General features: G+C 40.1%; 2 protein-coding genes across 5 annotated transcripts in view; one reads left to right on the top strand and one right to left on the bottom strand.

Moving 5' to 3' along the window:
• The window catches only part of LOC306899369 (RNA polymerase II elongation factor ELL2), a gene marked incomplete at its 5' end in the record, with an annotated part of 28,511 nt that extends 9,047 nt beyond the window's left edge, over positions 1 to 19,464 (bottom strand). Inside the window, 5 exon segments of the mRNA XM_079465557.1 lie at positions 1,743 to 1,906; positions 3,475 to 3,602; positions 16,314 to 16,361; positions 19,299 to 19,452; positions 19,454 to 19,464. Of these exon segments, the coding sequence (XP_079321683.1) occupies positions 1,743 to 1,906; positions 3,475 to 3,602; positions 16,314 to 16,361; positions 19,299 to 19,452; positions 19,454 to 19,464 (505 nt within the window).
• A 488-nt stretch (positions 19,465 to 19,952) lies between these two features.
• The window catches only part of fkbp16 (FKBP prolyl isomerase 16), a 34,932-nt gene continuing 31,979 nt past the window's right edge, over positions 19,953 to 22,905 (top strand). The window contains exons 1-2 of one of the 4 annotated variants that reach the window (XM_079466614.1): positions 19,953 to 20,254; positions 21,932 to 22,776. In XM_079466614.1, the coding sequence (XP_079322740.1) occupies positions 22,179 to 22,776 (598 nt within the window). In that variant the 5' untranslated portion in view covers positions 19,953 to 20,254; positions 21,932 to 22,178. Of the gene's footprint in view, positions 20,255 to 21,838; positions 22,777 to 22,905 lie in introns of those variants that run through there. The other 3 variants (XM_079466615.1, XM_079466612.1, XM_079466613.1) reach the window with 3 other exon arrangements.

Raw genomic sequence — 22,905 nt, 5'->3', positions numbered from 1 at the left:
GTTAGACTATTACCACCCAACAGGCTTCCAGAACAAAAGAAAGAGAAAAAAATGTGTGTATTGTGAACGGAATTCCTCTTGACGCCTAAACACGTTGCACTTTGCACAAAGTGCTGAATTAAACACTGTCCGTCTGCATAAGTATTAAAATCATTTACCGTGTATTTGGGGGGTACGAACTGTTGAGACGGATGTCAAAAGATTCAAACATCAAAACTGTAATCAAATCATCTCGCCAAATCAAATTCCCAAAATCAAGTTGTTTTTATTTTACTGTGCCAAGAAATCGCTTTTTTTAATCATGTCTTCAAGCTCAAACACGCCAGCAGGTCTAAGATGACAACCATGACAGTAAATGCTAGGGTGTAAAGTGACTGATGTCTTCATAAACATACGGCACAGCGACCGTACACGGCCAGTTGTATGTATGAGAACCAACCTCATCAAACTGTGAGTACATGTTTGATGATGTTTGTCCACAAGGCAGTGTGCAGACTTAGACCGACCTTAAAATACCTCCGTTCTTTATAATTAAACACCCACTAAAATACCTGCCATACATTTACAACAGTGAGAGCAATGATGGCAGAGCAGAATTTAGAAGCGTCTTAAAGATAAGCGTGCTATTACACTACCACAAAAATACAGCATCCGACCGCAGGAAGTTTCCCAGTTCGACTTCAGAGATGGGAACATAGTTAGAAATGATATTTTTGTTTAAGTCAAGCAAACATGTCTGCCAGCCACAACATTCTGTAAGGATACGGTTACCCTTCTGTCGCCATGGATATGAAACAGAGAGCTGCATTTAAAACACAGCATTCTTGATGGGATAAAAAGCCAGACATAATACTGTATCCTGTGTCATATATCCGAATGGCGATATCTGAATCGCACAGCATCAAATCATCCCCCGGCAATATTCTGCTTCCTGTAATATCCGTCCATAAATGATACCCCTTTAGCAAGCAGTGCTTCAGCAAATGTGTTTACATCACAAGACAAATTGAGATACATATGGACAAAACGGGATATTGCGTGTTAGGCGGGCTGGAAAGAATTGCTGTCCTCAACAAAAGCAATTCAGCCCATTCAATTGCCAGAATCGAACAGATCTCATTTGTAACATCCTACATTCATTCAACATATCAATAAAGTGCCGTTTTACTCCTGCGCAAATAGGCTACGGCTTTCTTAGACTCAAGAGTCCAGAGCGACCTGTGTCCTTCTCTCTACCCATCGCTTGGGGAATCGCAGACTCAGCTTCAGAGAGAAACCCTATATATAATTCAGTATTTCTGCAGATGAAAACCTAATTGATCCCCAGCCACGGTAATTAAAATCCTGGGCTAAACTTCATCCACGCAGCATGAGACTTGTTAGCGCATACTTCTGGCAGTCTCAATCAGATTAATGGAACATGTCTGTGGCTTCATATCTGCAGTGTCTGAGAGTGGGGGAAGGAAACTGTTCTCACATGACTTACGCAGATCTGATACACAGACTCACAAAACACTGGTTTGTGAACACTTTTAAAGGGATACTTCACCCAACAATTACAATTCTGTCACCAACAAAGACATTTATAAAGATTTGTATCAACTCGAAGGTTGTGAATGATAAATAAATGATGGCAGAATTTTCATTTTTGGGTCAAGTATCCCTTTAACAGGACGAGACACTAGCAGATTATTTTCTTTTGGAGCAGGTACATCTAGGCATGGGGTGAGCTGGATTCTTACTTGGATGCGTTGAGCCGGGTTTGATCTCAATGGCTGAGCGACTCCAGATGTCCTTTTCCACTTGAGACATGCGCTCGCGGGTCATCTGGTAGGAATCGTCGGTAGCACACACCGTAATTTTGTCCTGAATACTGCCCTGACCTTCCAGATGTTCCCTGCCATCTCTGCATATTAGAAGAGAGCATTCTGCTATTAGTAAAGACACAACAACACTTTTACATTTGAGCATTTTGTGTAATTAAACTGAGATGGGATCATAACGCAGCTCTGACATCTCCTGTAAAGACTGACATGGTTAACATCATGCACCACGTTGCACGTTGATCTGTGTTACAGCTGGCCTTTTGTCCGTAAAGCAGGCGGAAAGTCAGTGACTAATTTATGACTAATGGCCTTTGCTGGTTTTTGTGGAATTGCTTCGCATCCTCTTTCCCACAAACCTATGCAATGCTATTCTTCTGTAAGACAAGTGGAGTATTGTGGGACTACAAGTGTCCTTTGAGACGGAGGGCGTTGATCGGTGCTACCCTGATCAAGAGGCTGAAACTTTACGACTTTCCCTGACACCCAATGCTGTCATGGAAATTGAGTTCAAAGGTCAGAGTAAATGTTGATCCAAACAAAGTAAAACTTGCGTCTATAATTTCAAAAGAAACAACAAACATACATGTGCTTTCAGTACTATTGCTATACTTGACTGCTGTAAGAAAATCAATCCTTGCACACATAATTCACTACTCAAAATAAGAATTTACATATTATACATTTAAAGGGTTAGTTCACCCAAAAATTGAAAATTCTTTCATCATTGAGTGCATTTACATGCACAAAATAAACAGATATCTATCAAAAATCAGCTTAAAAAGAAACCTGTTTTCACGTGTTTACATGCATAGTTATAAACCAGCTACGCAGAAAAACGTGTTTACATGGAAGTTTGAGACTTGTTGGGTTGCTCGCGTGCAGTGACGTGCAGCGGGAAAACGGTCAGAAGATCTTATTTTATATCTCTTGTCATGTCCGCAGTACCTGCACATGCAAACATAGCTCTTCATTTTGATGTTTCTACATCATCTGCATGATTCGAGAGTGGGCTATTATGTGTTATTTTACTATGACTTCCGATTGGGGCTTTTTCCTGCTGCGCTTTCAGACATGCGCACATAAACAAAACTGAGAGAAAACCAGTAAAGGCGTTTCCATGCATCTCGAAATCCGAGTAATGGGCCAAAAACTTTTTTTGCTCACGCCGCTTATGACCTTTACCCAATAATTGAATACCGTTTTACACGTTCACATCATCTTATTAAGCAAAATCTGCGTAAGACTGTAAAAAGACTGAATGTAAACGCGCTCATTTACTCACCCTCAGATTGTATTATATAAGATTATATAAACTATAAATGTATGCAAAATCCAAAAACATTTTCAACACACATTGGATGCAGTAGATCAGTGTTGTCCTGTCAAACAAGAGGTGCTTGATTGACATATTAAACAACCAATCACAGAAAAGGCATGGTGTTAATAATAAACTACACTTAAAATAGTAGTTTTCCACATAAGAAAACAAAACTAAAGCTATAAAATATGAACATTTAAAATTCTGAAACTAATTTAATATATTAAACTAATCAAAATTTAAAAAATTAAAATAATAAAACAAGTAACACATTAAAATAGAAATATTCCTCAAATAATCTTAGGATTGAAGTCATGTGTTTGATCTTACCCAGAGACAAACTGGTGAATACAATCAAAGCTGGCCTGAGGTTTGTCTTTACTGTCACTGGACAGGTAGAAAGAGAAGACACGAAATGAATCAGGAGAATCCGTAGAGGGAACAGGAATCTTCACATACTGTTAAATGACAAGAAACAAAAACACACGTCAGAACCGTCAAAATCGATATAAATAGAGTGTTTATGCATCTCTGGTCTAGTTTTATTAATTTACATGCCTGCTAGAAATACACCTGTGTAACAAAGTGCAAGCCAACAAGAGGATTTCAATTACAATCAGCATTTTCATCAGACTACAACAAGGGAAATACAAGGAAACTCCCAATGTTTGAATATGCAGGCTTTTATTTGTCAAGGAAAATATCAGTTCACAGCATGCAATTCTTTCTTTATGAGGCAATTCACAAGAAATTCAGATAAGCCATAAAAACTGAATAAACTGATGCATAAACAACTCAGGGGCGTATCTCACCAGTACGCTGTGTTCTGCTTACACGCAAAATGTTAAACTATGTTTTTGTAAAGCAATTACATTCATAACTTTCCTTGGCAGAAGCACTTGTAGTACCAAAACCTGTTTTGATACAGAATGTTTTGTACATGGTAACTCTATTTAAGCTAAACATGGTTTTGTAAGAACTGTACTTTAGCACGTGCAGTCTTGAAAACAAGCTCAGGGTTAAACAATAATGATGGCCTGGGGCTCAGGGCCTGAGGGCCAATGTCCTAGTTTTTCTAACCAATTAAAGGGACAGTTCATGAAAAAACCGTCATCATTTGCTCACCTTCGAGTTGTTCCAAATCTGTATTTTAACATTTCTTTGTTCTGATGAACACAGAGAAATATATTTGGAAGAATGCTTGTAACCAAACAGTTCTTGGTCACCATTGACTACCATAGTAGGACAAATTGCTTTATACATTTCTTTGTTCTGTTGAACACAAAAGACGATATTTTGAAGAATGTAGCAAAGCAAACAACTCCTGGGCACTTTTGACTACCATTGTCATTGTTCCTCCTATGGTAGTCAATAGTGGCAAAGAACTGTTTGGTTACAAATATTTTTCCGAATATCTTTCTCTGTGTTCATCAGAACAAAGAAATTTAAACACATTTGGAACAACTCGATGCCGAGTAAATGATGACAGATTTTTTTTGGGTGAGCTGTCCCTTTAACGAGACTTGAATGCCTCATCCCTTCATTTTACATTAGTTGATGATTAAATAGTTTTTTTACAACAATGTGCTAATGTTGTGTAAGCTGCATGAAACGTTTTGTTAAAGAAAGAAATGTTTCGGAACAAAGTATGCCATAAAGGGTGAATATGAATGAACTGCTCTCAAAAAGTTACATGACATCTTTTTTAATAAGAATATTAAATAAGGGATAATCCACGGCTAGCTGTTCATTAAAGGATTTTAATGCACAACGTAGAGGCCAAGAACCACACGACGCGAAGCAGAAGCGCATTAAAATCCTTTAATGCATGGCTAGCGGTGGATTATCCCACTCATCCCATGGTCATTTGCCAAGTTAAATCTGTTATTGATCTTTACAGGATCATTTTTTATCAGACGATCAAACTGACAGGAACAACCTATATAGTATAGTACTATGCACACATTCCAGCCAACCAGAATAGAGTATTCAAACAGGCCATGGTATAAAATAAAAATACTTTTTCCACCCAATGCCATTTTACCAAGATATAGATTACATGCTCAGGTTGAGAATATCAGACCAAAATTAAACAAACTGCAACCTAATCTGAGCGAGTCATGAATACGTTCTTGTTTTGTAATATTCAAAAACCCTTAGGGGAGGCATGAACCGTCAAGCGAGCAAAAATATTTAAAGCTAGTGCATGCTAACCCTTTTCTCAGCTTAAATAATATTACATTCGAAACCATATAAAACAAGTTAATACAACATTTTCCAAAATTACTGTTCGTACCAAAATGTACGCTAAACTCTGAGCTAGAGTTTTCTTTTTTATTTATCAACAGCAAAACGCAACCATTTCAATGCTATAATACTTTAAACTAAGCGAAACAACAGCAAAGGAGCTCTTTGATGGAAGCTGACTGATTCATGGCAGCGCAACTGCCAGATCGTGTTCGGAGGCAACACGAGGGTCACGACTTAGAAACAGACAGAGTTATGTAATGCTCTCAGTTATCTGAGGGCGATAAAAAAACTGAATCCATACCAGCACCGTCTACTACCCGTTCAAAGTCCTGTGAATCAATAATGTAGCTGGCCAATCATTGTTCTGCATGCACAAAGCCATATATATATATATATATATATATATATATAATGTGATTTAAGACAGTGAGAAAACACGGTGAATGAAAGTGAGCTGGCAGCAACAACATATGCGTGTAAGTGCATTGGCCCTCTGTTAGCATGCTGTGGCTGTTATAAAACATAACTTAAGACTCTATTCAGACTCGTTTTGATTTTAAAAGACAAGCTAAATATTCTTCAGGGGAGGCCTAGAAACCTACTTTCACTAAAGGCAATTCAAAATACAAACTCATTAAGCAACAGGTATTGCAGTGGCTTTAAAAAACGCATTTCCTTTCAAAGTGCCTCTGGTAGTAAATGATGGATGCTTTAGCTGAAGCAGTGCCCTACATTTGAGGAAAAATGGCTGAGGGAAATTAACAGTTAAGGTGTACAAAATGTACATACTCTGACAGTACTTTCATTCAGCAGGCCTATTTGAACCAAATATTTAGTGGCAAACACAATGACTTTGGACACAAAAAGTGACCCAAGGAACCATTTTAAATGCTCTAAGGTGTGCAGGTTCCCATGCTTTCAAAATGACATGACAAGGAATATCTCAGCAGCACCTTTAATTCCCACTGTCAAACTTAGCCACAGGGTGTTTTTTTATTTGCACGGTTGCGCTGCGTGAGCAAGTTTGGTTAAAGGCTGGTTTAAAGAACGTTCCAAGGCATTAAAGCAAGCACAACCTTTGTCCTCAGAGAACAAACAAATTGCCAACCCCTAACAAAAGAAACATTGCTAAATAAGCCATTTTGTAGACAAACAAATTTTCGCCTGTCATATGATGTTAAGCGGCCATCATACGATTATAATCCTACAGGTTAATAAGGGTTATTTCAGCTTGTTATTTTAGAAACATGCGAGACTCATTTCAGCTACGTGTAATGAAGCACATAAATTACTCTAGCGAGCAATTATACGTCCTACATATCCAAAAACAGCATATACGGGCAACACAGAACACACAGGGCTTTGGCTGTCACAGGCGCGTCACGCAGTACAACCGTAAGCATGCCACATGGAGCCAATAAAAGCTCTCTGTTTCACAAACACACATTCAGTCCAACAACCCCCACCGTACGATCCCTGCCCCCATCATTATCTGTTAGTTTGCCGTGCTACAAGACACGCACACGCAAGCAGTCACAACATACTGCTAGACAGTAGCCCACCGCAGCAATAAACACGGGGTGGAGTTGAGGAAGCGCCGTTAATGACCTAGTTATGTCCACCCGGGCTTCAAAACAAGGCAGGGAGAGAGCCATCGGACTAATGTACCCTTTCCTCAAATACAACAAAACAGAAAAAGCATAACCAGCAGGAGCCGGCCAATGCCTAGGAAGCCTTTACAAAAAGTGGTAGCCGTCTTCAAGCAAATTACAAGCAGATTACAAGCAACAAGTCATTTGAAGGTGGTCCCAGAAGTAGGTCAGGGCAATGCTGCAACGGAATGAAGAATAATTTGTTTCCAACTGATGAACAAAAGCTAGCTGCCCCCGAGGCAACAGCACAGCCATGTGGATTTACAGTCTTTACCCCTTCAACCCCTCCAAAGTCCCCTTTTCCCAAAGCATCACAGCAACATATCCCATGCACGTCCCCCTTCCCCTCCACGTGGTACATTCCGTTGTCGAACCCTGGCCCAACCACCATGCAAACTTCATATTCTGATTCTTATCAATGTCATACAGGTCACTTCATTCTGGGGGTTGCCTCTCTTTCTGCATTTCCAGTTCCCGCCTCGGTCTTCATAAGCATATGTCATTTACCCCCTTGGTTCCCAGCTTCCCAGCATCTACAGGGAGAATGCGGTTTTTCATGGATGCAGGATCTCAGTAGGGCACTTAGATCTTATGGGTAAGATACATTTAAGGGCCATTAAACAAGGCCTCCTCATTGGCCAGACCAAGGCAAAAAAGGCTTTCCACACACATTGAGAGACGCCGTAGTCAGAGTTTATATGCCATGTCATTTGAACTAAACTCATTTTCAACGATTCAAAACTGCAATTGTCGGTCAAAAATGTGGATGAATATCAGAGACTTACACAGAAAATAAACAGAGATTATGATCTATTTTTAAAAGTTGACTCAATGCTCTCGCCTTTTCACTACTTCTTATGTTTATTCTTTCAACGAGAGCCAACGCCCACAGCACGGCAGGTGAGATTTTATCAGCTTTAAGATTGGTAAGTTTATCGAGGAAGGCTCAAATGCAGATTGCTTGAAGGGTTACTGAATCATAATCCGTCACACTGAGTGTGTTAAGGATAATTTTGCTGAAATATCTGATACCAATTTTCATCAAATTTGAATCTAACTAAAGCCACACAGATGCACAAAACAACACCTGGCGAAATTAGAAACAATATGTTATGTTCATAATATTACAAAGAAACTTAAGGGACCATTCACCCTGAAATATTTTTTATTAATGATTCACTCTTTTGTTTATGATTTTATGAGAAGATATTTAGAAAAATGTCTCAGTGGTTCTGTGTCCATACGATGAAATTCAGTGGGGATCAATGTTGAGGGTGAAGGCGGATATGTTTTGTTCAACTTGTTCTCCCCGTCCAGTAAATAAATTCTAAAGTGGATCTATGAATGGCACAATGTGAAGGACAACACTTACAGTACTAGACCATTTTTTTCAACAAACATAAAGGTGGATTTCACCTCTTCCCTGTGACAAGCATCAGCTTGACAATCCTCACTATGTTGACAGACTCCCAAGAAGAAAGCCACAAGGGAGCAAAATACAAAAGAAACCATCTTCAACTGTGGCCCATTCTATGCCACATCTGCCGCTCTGTGCCATGTGTGTTTAGAGATGTCAAATACTTTCAGTCTGTTGTAAGGTGTGAACTGGGCTGGAACAGAAAACGTAGCGGGGGCCATGACCATTACTGATGAGACAAAGGCAGTTCTCTGTAGCAACCCTTAAAAAAACAACTCTGCCTGTTTCTGAGAGCATTAAAACCTCAAGTTTTTTATGAGGCGCTGCAATGTACTGCATTTAAAGAACTCAACATATTCTCCGCTCACAAGATATTTAGATTTTAAACGTTTGTGTTGTATCTATGAGGCGCACATCTGTTTGGAAAGAAGAGAAGCTGGTGTGTTGATTCAGGTGTGGAGGTTTTTCCTTTCTTGAGTCGTGTCGGGTCAGTATAAAAGAAGAGATGGAACATCTTGTCCTCACACTTGGCATTATTATTTCTAGCAAGGGCACTGGAGCCGGCACACTCCTAGTAAACAATTACAGCTGCCAGCTGACTTACTCTTTAACTCTTTATATCTTTTCGTAAAACATTATATACATCAAACTTTTATTGAAATAAAACAGCCAGAAAAGTATTCTAGTCAAAACACAACAGTGCTTTTATCTCTTGTAGAACATTATATATATATTATATATAATTTAACATACTACATTATATACTTCGTATACTGTAAATCATTTTATACATATAGATCACACTATAGATCAAATGCAGCCATTGTTGTAGTTTTTCATCACTACACAAACATTTGAACACAACACAACCAACCGAACATTTGTTCTGAACATTCACAAATATATACAGTATGTGAAATAAAGAACTGAAACAGAAAGTGCTTCTTTAACAGTGTTATTTACAGGTAAATGCTTACTTTTCTGGCTTCTAATAATAAATACAACATCAATTTAAAAACCAACACAAACCAATTATGAGGGTGGGAGGTAATTAACATCCTTCCATACATCTACACTCCTCCACACCTATATGCCTATGCATCCCCATAAGCCCCTAGTCAACTACAGTCAGTCCTTATCGCCATCGTCGCTATTGTTCTCGGCGCCGTGTGCTCGTCTGAGGCTCCTGGGAGGCGCTTCTCTTTTGTTCCCGCCGCATGCGATGGCACAGAGTTCAACCTGCGTTATTCATAAGCAGCAAGAACGTGTGGCCTGTTGGAGGGGGTGTGGTTGGGACATCCATGCCCAGGACCAACAAACGGCACTACATGACCCCCAGATCCAAAACGGACCGGGTCAGTCAACCAAAAAACAAGGGGGATAAGGGAGGAATCGAGAGGAAGAGAGAGTGAGCGATGGGGGAGGAGAGAGAGTACATAAGCAGAAGCTTGAGATTACAGAGCTCTTACTGCTGAAGTGTAATGGTAATCCAGTCTGTAAGGTGCAAAATGGAAGAATTGTTGGAACTGTGAACTATAAGCTGTTAGCAAATGTTTAGTGCATGCTAAAGAACAGACTACAAGACGGGTTTTCTGTGGTGTTGGTGAAGATTTTACACACCTAATCTAAGGCTAGATGCGCCAATGACATTATTGAAGTGCTAGTGCACCCAAAATAACAATACTGTCATCATGTATTCACTCTCCTGTCATCAAAACCTCTATATGACTCTTTCTTCTGTGGAACACAGCGGAAGATATTTTGAGAAATGTCCTGCAAGTTTTGTGTACAAACATTGGAAGTGAATGGGTGTCAATGTAATTTGGTTACCTAACAATAAGAAAAAAAGTCAAACAGGTTTGGAATGACATAAGTGTCAGTACTTGTGAGTGAACTATCCCTTAAATTCTCAGACTGTTCTTTGAAAATGGGTTGAAAATAAGAATGACAACCCTCTCTTGCATTTACAATTGCTAATGCTCCTTGTTAATATCTTGTCGGGACAGTATGCACAGTCTAATTGTCATAGATTTTAAATCAGTGCCATAGTCGCAGCATGTCTTCACCCAACATTCTGTCATCATTTACTCACCTTTGAGTTCGAGTTCACCTTCTGATGAACACAGAGAAAGATATTAAGAAGAATGCTTATAACCAGACTGATTTAGCCCCCATTGACAACCACAGTAGGAAACAATACAATGGTAGTCAAAAGTGCCCCAGAACTGTTTGCTGTCCTACATTCTTCAAAATGTCTTCTTTTGTGTTCAACACAACAAAAAAACTTGAAGTCAATGGGGCAAGACCTGTCTGGTTATTAGCATTCTTCCAAATATATTTCACTGTGTTCATCAGAACAAAGAAAATTATACAGATTTGGAACAACTCGAAGGTGAGTAAATGATGACAGAATTTCATTTTTGGGTGAAGCATCCCTTTAACGCAGATGCCTAATGGAAATTCCTTTCATATTAATAAAAACTCTCGAGCACACTAGTCACCATATAATAAACAAATGTGCCATGAGTCACGTATCCTGAAGGCAGCGCATGAGCTCGCCTCTGTCTCTCGCATTAAATCACTCCGAGGCAGCGTCGTGGCAACGGGTTGAAGTCCGTTACATTTAAATGGGGAGAAATCAGAGGGGGGTGATGTCTGTTGATGCATGGGGGGTTGGTTTGAGGTTTGTGGGGTAGGGGGAGTTGGCAATGACGAGCTGTGGAGCTGAAGGAGAGGTGGAGTGGGGTGGAGGGGGTTGTGGTGGTTGCTTCATCCCCTAAGGATCTGCATCAGATGCCAAGCAAAATCTGTCTCTCTCTCTCTTCTCTCTACCACCTGAGGGCTAATCTGTCAAACTCAGTAAGGGCTGGGCGACCTGACTCCATAACCATCCTTGTCTGTGTGTGTAATGGGGGAGGAGAGCACCTCGCATGCTTCTTTCATATGCAGCTCATTCAGAGAGCAACCAGGAGCCATCCTCCACTTGCCTATCAGTTACTATAGTGACGAGTCTGGGCAAATTAAGTAGAGGCATGGAGGTCTATGGGGGAGTCCACATCCATGCCGGCCTGCGCAGTTACATTAGCGGAACAATTGTCTTCGTTTTGATTGGTTAACACTGCATATTTTGGCAGCAGGATCAGATGGCTGCTTGTCGGAACTGGATTGACCAGCCAGCCTGACAAGCGGGTCTGTATACGGCGCCACCAAAAATACATTTCGTTGCACTGTATGTGTGTAATGACAATAAATTGAATCCAATCCAATATTTTGAAAATGTGTACGGTAACGTCGACTTTAACAGGCTTTAGGCAATCTTTTTGCTCAGTGTGTGTCATGTTTGTATATTTTTTACATACTTGCGGCAAAACACACTGAAAACCAAATAAACTTTTAAAATGGAATTAGCTATTATAGTTTAAGCCCTGGAAAGACACCACAATCGCTTGATCCACGTGTTGACATGCTGAATATACAGCATCTTATTTTTAAGTTTAAGTAGTCAAGTGATTTTCCAGCATTACCACACAGGATAAAAAGGTGACGTTTGTTTGTAAGAACATTGCTCATTTCCTGAGTAGCCGCACTTGTAGACTGCTGGATGGTCATGACAGACAAACTACAGGAACAAAAACAAACCTGAAAGAGGTTTCCGTTTCTAAATGGCACACGGCGGCTAGACGTGGACGTGAATGCTCTTCGAATAAGATTTAAACAACCCCTGTGATGAAAAACTACTATAAACTATTAAGAGAAATGTATCCTGCTGAGCCGAGCCAATGCACCCTGCTGCAGGCGCACAATCAATGGATCTACTCATGTGACTGCCAGATTTTATCCATGTCAATGGCAATGGTATGCAAAGCTTTAACTAAACAGAAAATAAACTCAAACGAGCCAATGCCAAGACAAAAAAGAATCCAATAATGAGAGTGCTTTGGGTTCAAAGAATGACGCTGGAGAGCTGTGGCCTGTTAAGGTGCAATATACACACAGTCCGCGTTCTTTCTGAAGTCAGTCCAGTCCTGTCAGATCTGCTAGCGTAACCTGTGTGTGTGTCCCTGCATGAAAGGCCTGAAGTGTCTGATCTTTCTTACAGTTCCTGGCTCAGCTCTGTTCCATTTAACAGCTGTGAGATTTACAGCATAACAGTTTGGAGTTGTACACATGCACCAGATTTATTTTCATTCGAGGATGCTTTTGAGAGCAAAAATGTCTCAGTTTGGGATCTTGGTATGCACGAAAATAAACATTTAGGATGGGATTACTGCTAAGATTGAACTCTTCACCACACTGGCTAATGGTGGGCGAAATGACTAAACTTAGTATCCATAAATATTTATTCTGTGACAGAAAGGGAAACAAAAAAGCAACAAAAAAGGGGTAGGACTATACTTACTGTCCAATGGCCAGGCATTTTAGCCCTCCCCTCCAGGCCCTGTGTCAGTCATTGAACAAACAAACCATTTAAAAAAAGAAGGCCAAAATAAAGCCCTGCCATACATTTTTTCTCATTTCAGGAGCCGTTTCACTGGGATATACGTCGCAACACGGAATAGAAGTCAATCGCGACTTTTGTTTCATGGGGACTGTAAAGGGACAGTAACCGAAAAAATAAAAATTCTGTCATAATTTTTACTCTGCCTCCTGTCATTTCTTCCACAGAACACAAAATAAGATATTTTGAAGAAAGTAACCGAATGATGCCGGCACCTTTTTCACTTCTATTGTATGGACACAAAACCAATGCAAGTGAATGGGTGCCTTTTAACAACATTCCTTGTTTTTGTTCTGCGGAAGTCACACAGGTTTTAAATGACATGAGGGTGAGTAAATGATAATACATGTGAACTATTTCTTTTAAATCCCCCAAAAAACTCCTTTTGCAACGATTGCAAATTTTCCACTGAGGTAAGGGAAACACAAACATCTCCACAGATGTGCTCTTTTTGTATAAGCTTCGATCTTAATCACTCTTGTCGATTACATTGCCGTGGCATGGGTCAGACTATTGTTCTGATAATTAAATATGGCTCTGATAATTCGTTCAAGACCCTGGCTAATATCACACTATTATAAAAAAACACATACTGACTAAAAATTTACTTAAGGCTCAATGACTTTGTCAGAGATGGCCTGGTAAGACCAAGCAGTGAATAGCTCTGCCAGTCAAAACACTGGGCTCCAGACAAGAAGGACACTCGGGGCCCCGTGTGCACGTCACCGAGCACATCACATCTGGATGAAAGAAGCAGCGCGTGCCCTTTCTCTCACACGTGGGACGGCTCCCCCCCACACAGCCTTTTCTGCCAGGGACTCTCTGCGCTCATTCCTCTTATTGTCATTCTAATTAGCTTTCAAGAGGGGAAAAAGGCCAGGCGCACACACGAGCCCTGGATCGGACAAGTGGAGTAACACACTTCTATTCCCGCGGTAACAAACTGACTCCAACATACATTTATACTAATGGACACTTTAATACACACCGTCCACATACACACAATCGATGCAGATGCAAGAACTGATGAATCCCAACGAGAGATCATCACAACGATGACAGGGGGACAAACGGATGGGGGATGCTCACAAACACACATCATGAGAACATCTAACAGAGGAATGCTTTACACCCCACCTCCCACTGCATGCTAATGCCACAGAACACACACAGGAATCCTTCAAGGAAAAATTCATATTGGACCTTCTGCTTAGTGCTCAGTCATAAACAGGTGTAAGCTGTCAAAGTCATGACACTCCATTTGGGATGAGGTCTAAAATTATAATTATAACTATATAATCCAAAATAATATTTAATATAATTAAATATGATATAACAATGAAATTAATATATTTGTACACAATCGATCTCTTATGATGATAGGCTTATGAATTCCAAATTTAAGTTATTTTTTTTGTGGGGCAAAGTTACAAAGAAAGTCTATTGTTTGTAACTTTTCTAGATGACTGAGAAAACTTACTGGATAACTTTGTATAGCAAAATTCCTATTACCACAAAAGCTGCATTATGTGAAATCCCAGTCTTTGTGATTCACTATTCCCAGCGAGACCATCAAAGATGTTCAGATTTCACAATTTCTCAAGGAGTGAAGCTCACTGGCTGCATTATAAAAAGGAATTTTACAGACACTACTCTAAACATCTTACGCTATTTCTCGGTAGTTGCATCATGTCGTTCCACAGCTGGAGACAATGGAGCTAATTAAAGCCCCCCATCTGTACAAACCCAATGATGGGTTGTTTTACGTCTAAATTATTTCCTAAGTGGGTATTATCAAAGAATTTTCAAGGTAGTGGAAAATGCTAGCTGACAATTCTCAGCAGTGCGTTTCCTAACTTTTCTAGTTTACCCCACAGAGGTCTGGAGATCATGTTTGTGGGAATTCCCTTGTATGGGGGAGCCCTCCTGCAGGTGGAGGAAAATCACCTGACTGAGCTTTGCCAGAAATGGAAATGTCTCTCTCATCTCTTGTGCACGAGTGCTGCTGTTTAAAGATATCCGACCATGTAAGACCAAGGTAGACCAGACTGAAATAAAAGCATCCTAAGGTTACAACTAATAGAATGACTGATCTGAACATGGTTCCAGTGGTGTGGACTTAACATCACTCCCTACCCCCAGCAGTAATAGCTTAATTTGTCACCCTGACACACATACAAACACACACACACACACTGACGCTCGCACACACACGCGGCTCAAATAGCTCATTAATGCCCAGCGGCTTATTATCTGGGGAGGAGAATGAACACTTAAATTCAGTGCAGCCAATTTGAATATGTAATGAGTTAAAGATATAATCACTAAATCTAATTTGACGATTAGAACGTATTTCAGTTTTACACACTTGACAAAGCCACACTTCTCCAGATTCAAAACGGAAGGAGCCGTCATTACTTTAGATTTTGCTCGACTTCATGCGACAGTATTTTGCATATTATAATTGTGGAATAAGTGGGGGTCGAGCCATGCCGTCTTTAAGAGACACGGTGGCCGCGGTTATCCCCCTCCTTGTCGCAGGTCTTTCATGTCTGCGCTGGGACAACAGGCATAGAGACGCAAGAGGCTCCCTTGGGTTTACCGTCACCCCCACCTCCTCCCAGAGCTCACGACAATGCATTCCCAGTCACCAGTGTGACCCAGTAACCTGGCAGGCAGCTCGGGGGTGCTGAGCAGCTTCTCCAGGGCTTCCGACCGCAAGTTAGTCGCACAGTCCTGCATTTGTGTACAGAGGCCTGTCGCCTTCCCTCTAGTGCCCCTGCTTTTGGATCGGCTGGGTTTGTTTTAGGTGGGCCCGACTGTGTGTTTAACATACGTAAGGCACACAGGCAGTAATGGGGAGGTGCTATCGCTGAATGTGCTAATCCGGTTAGACACAGGCATCTTTCTTTACAGCCATTTCACTGGAATGCACCCCCCACCAAAAATGATGGGTGCGCACCACACTGCCAATTTCACAAGTCGTACATAACAATATTCTTGTTGTGTGTATGCAAAACCGATGGCTTTACAGAACCCACAAATATTACGAAACCCCTGAGTTGCATGCGAATGATGACACTTTCCTAATTCATAGCAGTGACACACATAATTGAGCTTACAAACGTGCATGCAGCTATGATTATATAAATGTTCTCAATCTTGTTAAGCGGTGGACCCCAAGGGTGGCATCGCGACAGCTCCTCTCCGGTTTGGAAGCTCATGAAATATTGAGAGTACGCAAGCAGCTGAGAGGTGCCACGAGTTTTTGCCACGATTTAACAATCAGGTCTAATTAAACCATCCTGTTTTTTAGGGATCTGGAGGGGTGAAAAAAACACATTCATCTTACCCCCTGGTTCCCCTTGAAGCAAATTGTCGGCTGATTAGGTAAGGACCCCTGGGAAAAGAAGAAAGAGGTATAAAGAAGTCAGTTAGCATCCACTATTATTAGATAAAGGATTACATAGCAAAAAAGCAACTGATCGTGGTAATGCATCCTAGACTGGCACAGATTCAGAATATAGCCAAGGAGGGATGTTTTTTTCTTTTTGTCAACATTAAAAACCTATATACAGGATATAATATTCATGCGTTAGGAATATTTAATGATAATAAGAAGCTTGATGTGAAATTGTTTTATTGTACATAAAAACGTAACAAATTACATCATTATTAACTTCATTTAAATAAACAGATATTCGAATATTAGTTTTTTATAATGTAAAATATTCAAATATGAAATTATTGAAAAATGCCCATCCCTAATGAGTATCTTTATTGTCTTACCAGCTTTACATTAAATGTTTGTCCATGATGCCTGCATTTCCACAAGCTGTGTTTATGTAGTAACTTCAGTGAAATATCAAGCCTATTAGGCTTCCTTCACAGTAATTACAGTCTCACATTACTGGTCTGCCCCCATTGACAGAGGCACAGTTCTCTCCTGTATTAATTCATGCAGACTGGGAATGAGGGGGGTTGGTTCTGAGAGAATGAAAGGCTGGCTATCACTGGCCTCTCGGCAGCGTCATGGTTCTGCATGTGAAAGCCTAAAGATCAAGGCTGGCCTTTCCTAATCTGCACTGGAATGCATCCGATTAATAATCTTGATTTGAAAGACCTTAGATGAGCCAATCAAATGTTATTGTGTGACGAGTGCACGAGTATAAGGATGTTGAGTGTGTGTACATGTGTAAGAAGTGGGGGGTGGGACGGGACAAAAAACACGGGAAATCACTCAGAAACACTCTTAGCCAACCAAATATATAATCCTTTTCTCTCTTTCGTTTTCCGAGCGGAGTTCTTGTCATTAGTACCTGAAGTTAAGTTACAGAGGCATTATGCCAATTTTTCTAGAGGTGCATTAGGTCTTTTTAAGACATTATCAACCATGTTGTTTTTATATAGCCACCCTACTACACTGTGAGTTTAGCTTATAACAACGTTTTCCGTCCAATGTCCAGGAAAACTAACAAACCATATACGGGAGACTTTAATACGACTAATATGTCACAAAGGTAAATTGCTGAGACACAGAAGGAAAACAGCTTCCCCCGGCATAACTCAAAACCATTAAGCAAGGTCAAAAGATAGCTCTTATTATCTTCAAGGTACAGCTGGAGCTTTGGTCAACAAGCATGTTTATCTATTATGGATGTTAAAAGGGAGAGGCTGTCATGTCATTCTGTGCATACAGCGGAGCTAAGGTTGTTGTTTTTTTTAAATGCAGCTTATTGGTCTTGAGTTTGTTGTCATGTGCTCGGATTAGTAGCTAAACATTATCGAAGCATGTGGCAGCGCTGTGGCTAACATGAACTTTGTTGTTGTGCTTTGTTTTTGTCCCGTTGTACTTAAAGCACCACTAACACGGAGACTGTGAGGTACCTAGTGACCGGACTTGACCAGATCCGAGGTGAACTCAAATATTGCCACAAACTGGTATAAAAACAGCTTTATAAGATGAAAGTTCTGCATTAAATGGGTCTGATATCAATGCCGCCACATAACATTTCTTACCAAAGCAAACATGCTAGAACTTGACTCCTCGGAGCAAAACACATTTATTTCTGCTTTAGTTAAGTCTCTTTTATTAGGGCACACATGATCTTGACAACTGAACATTTTTTGTAAACCTCCTGTTGTAAGCTTGCGGAAGCCTTCTCGCGTCCTGATTGGCTCAAACGACATTCTACGCTGGCTGCCTGACCAATGAGAGATGAAATCGGGACGCCATCCAAGCGTTTAAAGGACTAAAAACAATACGAGAAAGCACGCCAACAAAAACACACCTTTGTCGTCCAATGAGCGACGAGTGGCGCAGGGATGGGGTGAAACGTCCAGCTGGCGTGCACGCTCACCGATGAACTATTGATATTACCGGAATCTGTGAAGTCGAACCCGACGGTGACAATGAGAAACGTACAGTATCGATCGCTCAGCGGCGGTAATCGGTAATTGGCGAAAAAGCGGCTCGCGATGTCTTTACATTTAAAACGATGCTTGGAGTGTTTTTCGTTTAAAATAACATGCTCACTGAAATAGCTTATTATTGTTTATAGGCGGAAACGACTGGGGTAGTCAAGCAATCTATGTTGATTCCTACAAGCCCTATGCAAGAATGAATTGGCAACTTAAATGCATATAAAGAGATAGGACAAATGTGCGTTAAATGAGTTTCGCATACCCAAAGAGCTTAACAATACAGCAAAAGGAAATGTTACACAACGTTGACATATAATTACGAGGCAAGAAGTAAAGTAAATGATTACGAAATGTAAAGAAAATATGTCTGTTTGTTAAATGCCACTATGCGTTTTATAGTTGATCAGTACGGGGTTGAGCCTTGAGCACCTCGCAGACCGTATGATCCTACGAAGTAAAAAGATCCTTTGACATCTCAAGTTTGAAATAAAAACAAAACAATGTAATTGTTTACATTACGACACTGTCATGCTATATTTCGATCATTTATCCGAAAGAATAAAGCGTCGGTTTTGAGTTAACTAACGCAGAGGATTCAATCGTAAAGTCCGTTTCCAACTGGCTTTAAAAGCTACAGCGGTTGTATTATGTAAAATGCATTTATTACATTATGTGTCAACTTTAATGCAACTGTAACAATTGAATGAGGCTGATTTCCTACCATCGGTCGGTCCGTTAAAACAACATATGGCACTTCAAGCGACTGACTGTATCGAAATAAGTCGCCACTTTACAAACAGTAAACGATAGATTTAACATTATAACGGAAACAACTCTTTTGAAGTTGAGGGAACTTTCTGTCCCATTGTGATCGCTGTGGATCATTGTAACGAAATGAAATAAAATGCGTTACCTTGAGATTCTGGTAGGCTTCTAGCGTCCGGATGGCAGTGTCTGTTAGCTTGACGTGAAATATGGTTTTGTTGGGAACGCTTTTATTAATCTTTCCACAGGAGAGTCCATACCGATGCTCCTGTCTCAACGCTGCCATGTCTGGAACTGAGGTGGACTGGCGACATTCTCGTTCAAACGTCACTCGGTGATGGGCGGAGCTAAGATAAAGCGTTTTGCCAACGTCATAGACGCACACATTATGCATATAGATTTCAGCATTCAATTTCACCTAGGCATTGAAATCATGTGAATATCTCGATTTCGAGTATGAACAAAAGATCTGCGGTGAGTAAAACTTCAGACTGCAAAAAATATAATCATTCTCTGAAAACCAGTCAAGCACAGAAAATTATTAGAAGAGCCATCGCAAATCTTTTGGAGATTACATAGTATTAAATTAATTTGATACAAGCAAAATGATTAGAAAAGCACAGGCTGCATTTTGAACTAGATTTTAAAGGTGAAAAGGTGATTTGCCACACAATATTTACCTTTCGAACTCACAGATGAGGTGAAATGGACAGTGATGTAAAAAATTGAGAATTTAGGTTAATTGGAAAGACATAATCCCCAACAGACAAGGTGCTTGGGCCTTTGGATTAAGAGGCTCTCTTAGTCTCTACATGCCATATGGCTGTTTGAGATACAGGGACATCTGAACCCAACTGGACAGACTATATGTTACAGTATCTCAGACTGTGGTTTATAAAACCGTGCCACGTAGACTCTCCATTTGCTAAGAATATTAAAGCGTGGGTGATCATATCTTTAACAATAAAAGTAGACGAGTGCAAGAACACAAGCACCATTAGGAAGACAGATCCATTACTGAAGTGTCAGAGTCTTAGGAGGGGATCAATGAAAATAGAGAGTAAAGTACATCACATTCACTTGGGGAGGATAACGGCTAATAAGGTAAGTCACTTTAAGTCGTAAAACTGGTGAAAACATTTTAAACACAGGATATTGAATACAATGTTTTAATTTAAAATGTGCATTGATGCACATTTATTCTCTGAAACTCCCTTCGATTCCACCTGCTGTTTTAACATTTTGGGGGGATTTTACATTTGGCAAGTCCGCAATATTTCCCTGAGAATCGAAGAAAGCTGGCGTGATTTATGTGGTCGTCTGCAGTTGAAATATGTGAGCTTGCCAAGTAGATACAACTCAGACATTAGTCTTTTTACAAGATTTATTATATCAATAAGCCATTTTAAATACATGTTAATCAAAGTTATATTGTTTCATACCGTGTTGTGTGGTCAACCACAGTGCCTAGTGACTATTAACACAGCATACAAAGGGATAGTCCACCCAAAAGTGAAAATTCTGTCATTTATTTCTGTTGAACACAAAGAAGATTTTTAGATGAAAGTTAGCAACTGAGATTTCTGGGGCACCATTGACTACCATAGTAGAAATTTTGAAGAATTTAGGAAAACATTTGATTACCATTTTTGGACTTCCCCAGAAATCTCAGTTGCTTACATTTTTCCAAATGTCTTTCTTTGTGTTCTACAGAACAAAGACATGTATACCGGTTCAGAACTACTTGAATTTTTCATTTTTGGGTGGAGTATCATTTTAAGTGTCGTCATAAGGTACAAGAAAAGTCACTGTTCTTCCCCATCTGTAAATGTTAAATCTTCACCATGAAATCAAAACCTGATTCTATTCTTATTTTTAATGGACATTTTTTCTCATTCCAGAAACTATATGACTCAGATATACATCACAATCAAGTAAAAAAACACCAACACACCTTCCGTTTCATGTCAGCTTTAACCTTGCCATACTACATACTACTCATTGCAACAGCCATCTAACATGATCCTAAAGTCCTGGCAGAACATCTTAAGGATTATTACGCTTACAATACTGTATATTTTCTCAGATCAACAAAGATTTTACCACACCTCTAAATAATTATATTATTATATAATTATAGCTAATGTTAAATGTTCAAATACAGGACAAGCCAAGTCATCACACTACTATTGTTGTCAACCAAAACAAAAGTATTTTTTCTTTTTATGTATTGTATCTGTTTATGTTTTGTGGATTTGTTAAGTGAAGCAGAATAAAAAAAGGAATAATGAGAGTTTAGGAGCTTGTCTTGTCTTGTAAATGCTCATTGCTCATGGTGAATATGCTCCCAGCTGGCACGTTGCAAACCCTGAAAAACCTGTTTGTGTGTACATGTGTATGTTATCCTCATCCATAAGATTATGGCAGAGATTTTCCTTGTAGGTGTTCCATTATCTGAAAACCTGCAGTTTCGTTTGAATACAGTTTTGTCAATATCAATTATAAATGACATATTTTAGCATTTGTCATTCGTTATATTATTTGGTTGAACCGGAAAAGCCACCAGTCGCTGAAGCCCTCTTATTGGTGGACGTGTTCATGGACTCTTGCATTATGGGGCGACGTGATGAAGTCATTAAGAAGCTTACAGACGCAGGGCCAGATTAGATTCTGCTCTTCTAATCCAACAGATTACCACTGCACAACTCCATTGACCAGGAGGGCTTTACATTTCGACACAATTTTTGTGCGTTTACCTTTCTTTTATATTTTAAAAAACAGGAGTAAAACAACAGGCGTCTACAAAGACATTTCAAGAAGAGCTGCATAAAATGGACTAGCCACAGATGGGATTTGGGTCATGTGGCAATGCATTTCCATGATAATTCTATTAGAGTCCATGGGCGCACTGTGCTTTAGAATACGCTGTCGCTAATGGATGCAGGTGTTTGTCATCTTGGCTGTTAAGCAAGACCTACATCATTTTTTGTGTGCAAGGAAGATCCTCAGCAATTTTAGGAAGACGTAGATGGTATCCCTTGCGCCGTGTGGGGACATGGAACCAGAGGCTGGAGAACGACAGGAGAAAGCTTTGGAGACATTTACAGAATCAGTTAGACATGTCATTTCAGTCACTGGGGACAAACGGGATCTTAAGAGTGAGGAAACTATTCTTCAACCCTGTCAGGTGCTTCAAGAGCCCACCGTGGAGCTTCACAGAAGAAATGTCACTGGAGAGGAGGATGAGAAGACAACGATGGAGGTGACAGAGGACAAAGAAGGAAGTGAGAAGACAGATACAGCAGAGAATAAAGAGGCAGAAGAAATGAGAGAGATAAAGTGTACCGAAAATGTAAGCGATGACCCCAGCAAAAAGGGCACAGATGATCTCATCATCTCAAATTCAAACTTCACAACACCAGAGATCAAAGAATCAGACACAGTGAAGAGCCGCAAACTGACAAAGACTCCCAGCTTTGGGAAAACAGTTCGGTTTAAAGAAACTGAGGCACCGGAAGAAAGGGATGACTCATGGGACAGTCTTTTTCCAGATTATGAAGTGGAAGAGTGGACCACCACCAGCTTTGAGGAGTTGTTTACGGCAGAGGACTGGGTGGACATTACCGGTAAGATGTCTGTGATACCATATATTTGCTTAACTGGTTTAAGACCAGCTTGGACCAGCATGAATTTTTCATGTCTAGACTGATTTATGATTGCTAATGATGGTTTGATGATATTGTTGGTGGACCAGC

This window comes from Barbatula barbatula (assembly GCF_947034865.1).
Source record: "Barbatula barbatula genome assembly, chromosome: 10".
Lineage (NCBI taxonomy): Eukaryota > Metazoa > Chordata > Actinopteri > Cypriniformes > Nemacheilidae > Barbatula > Barbatula barbatula.
Note: the sequence above shows the minus strand (reverse complement) of the source record. Positions and strands in the feature narration are given on the sequence as shown.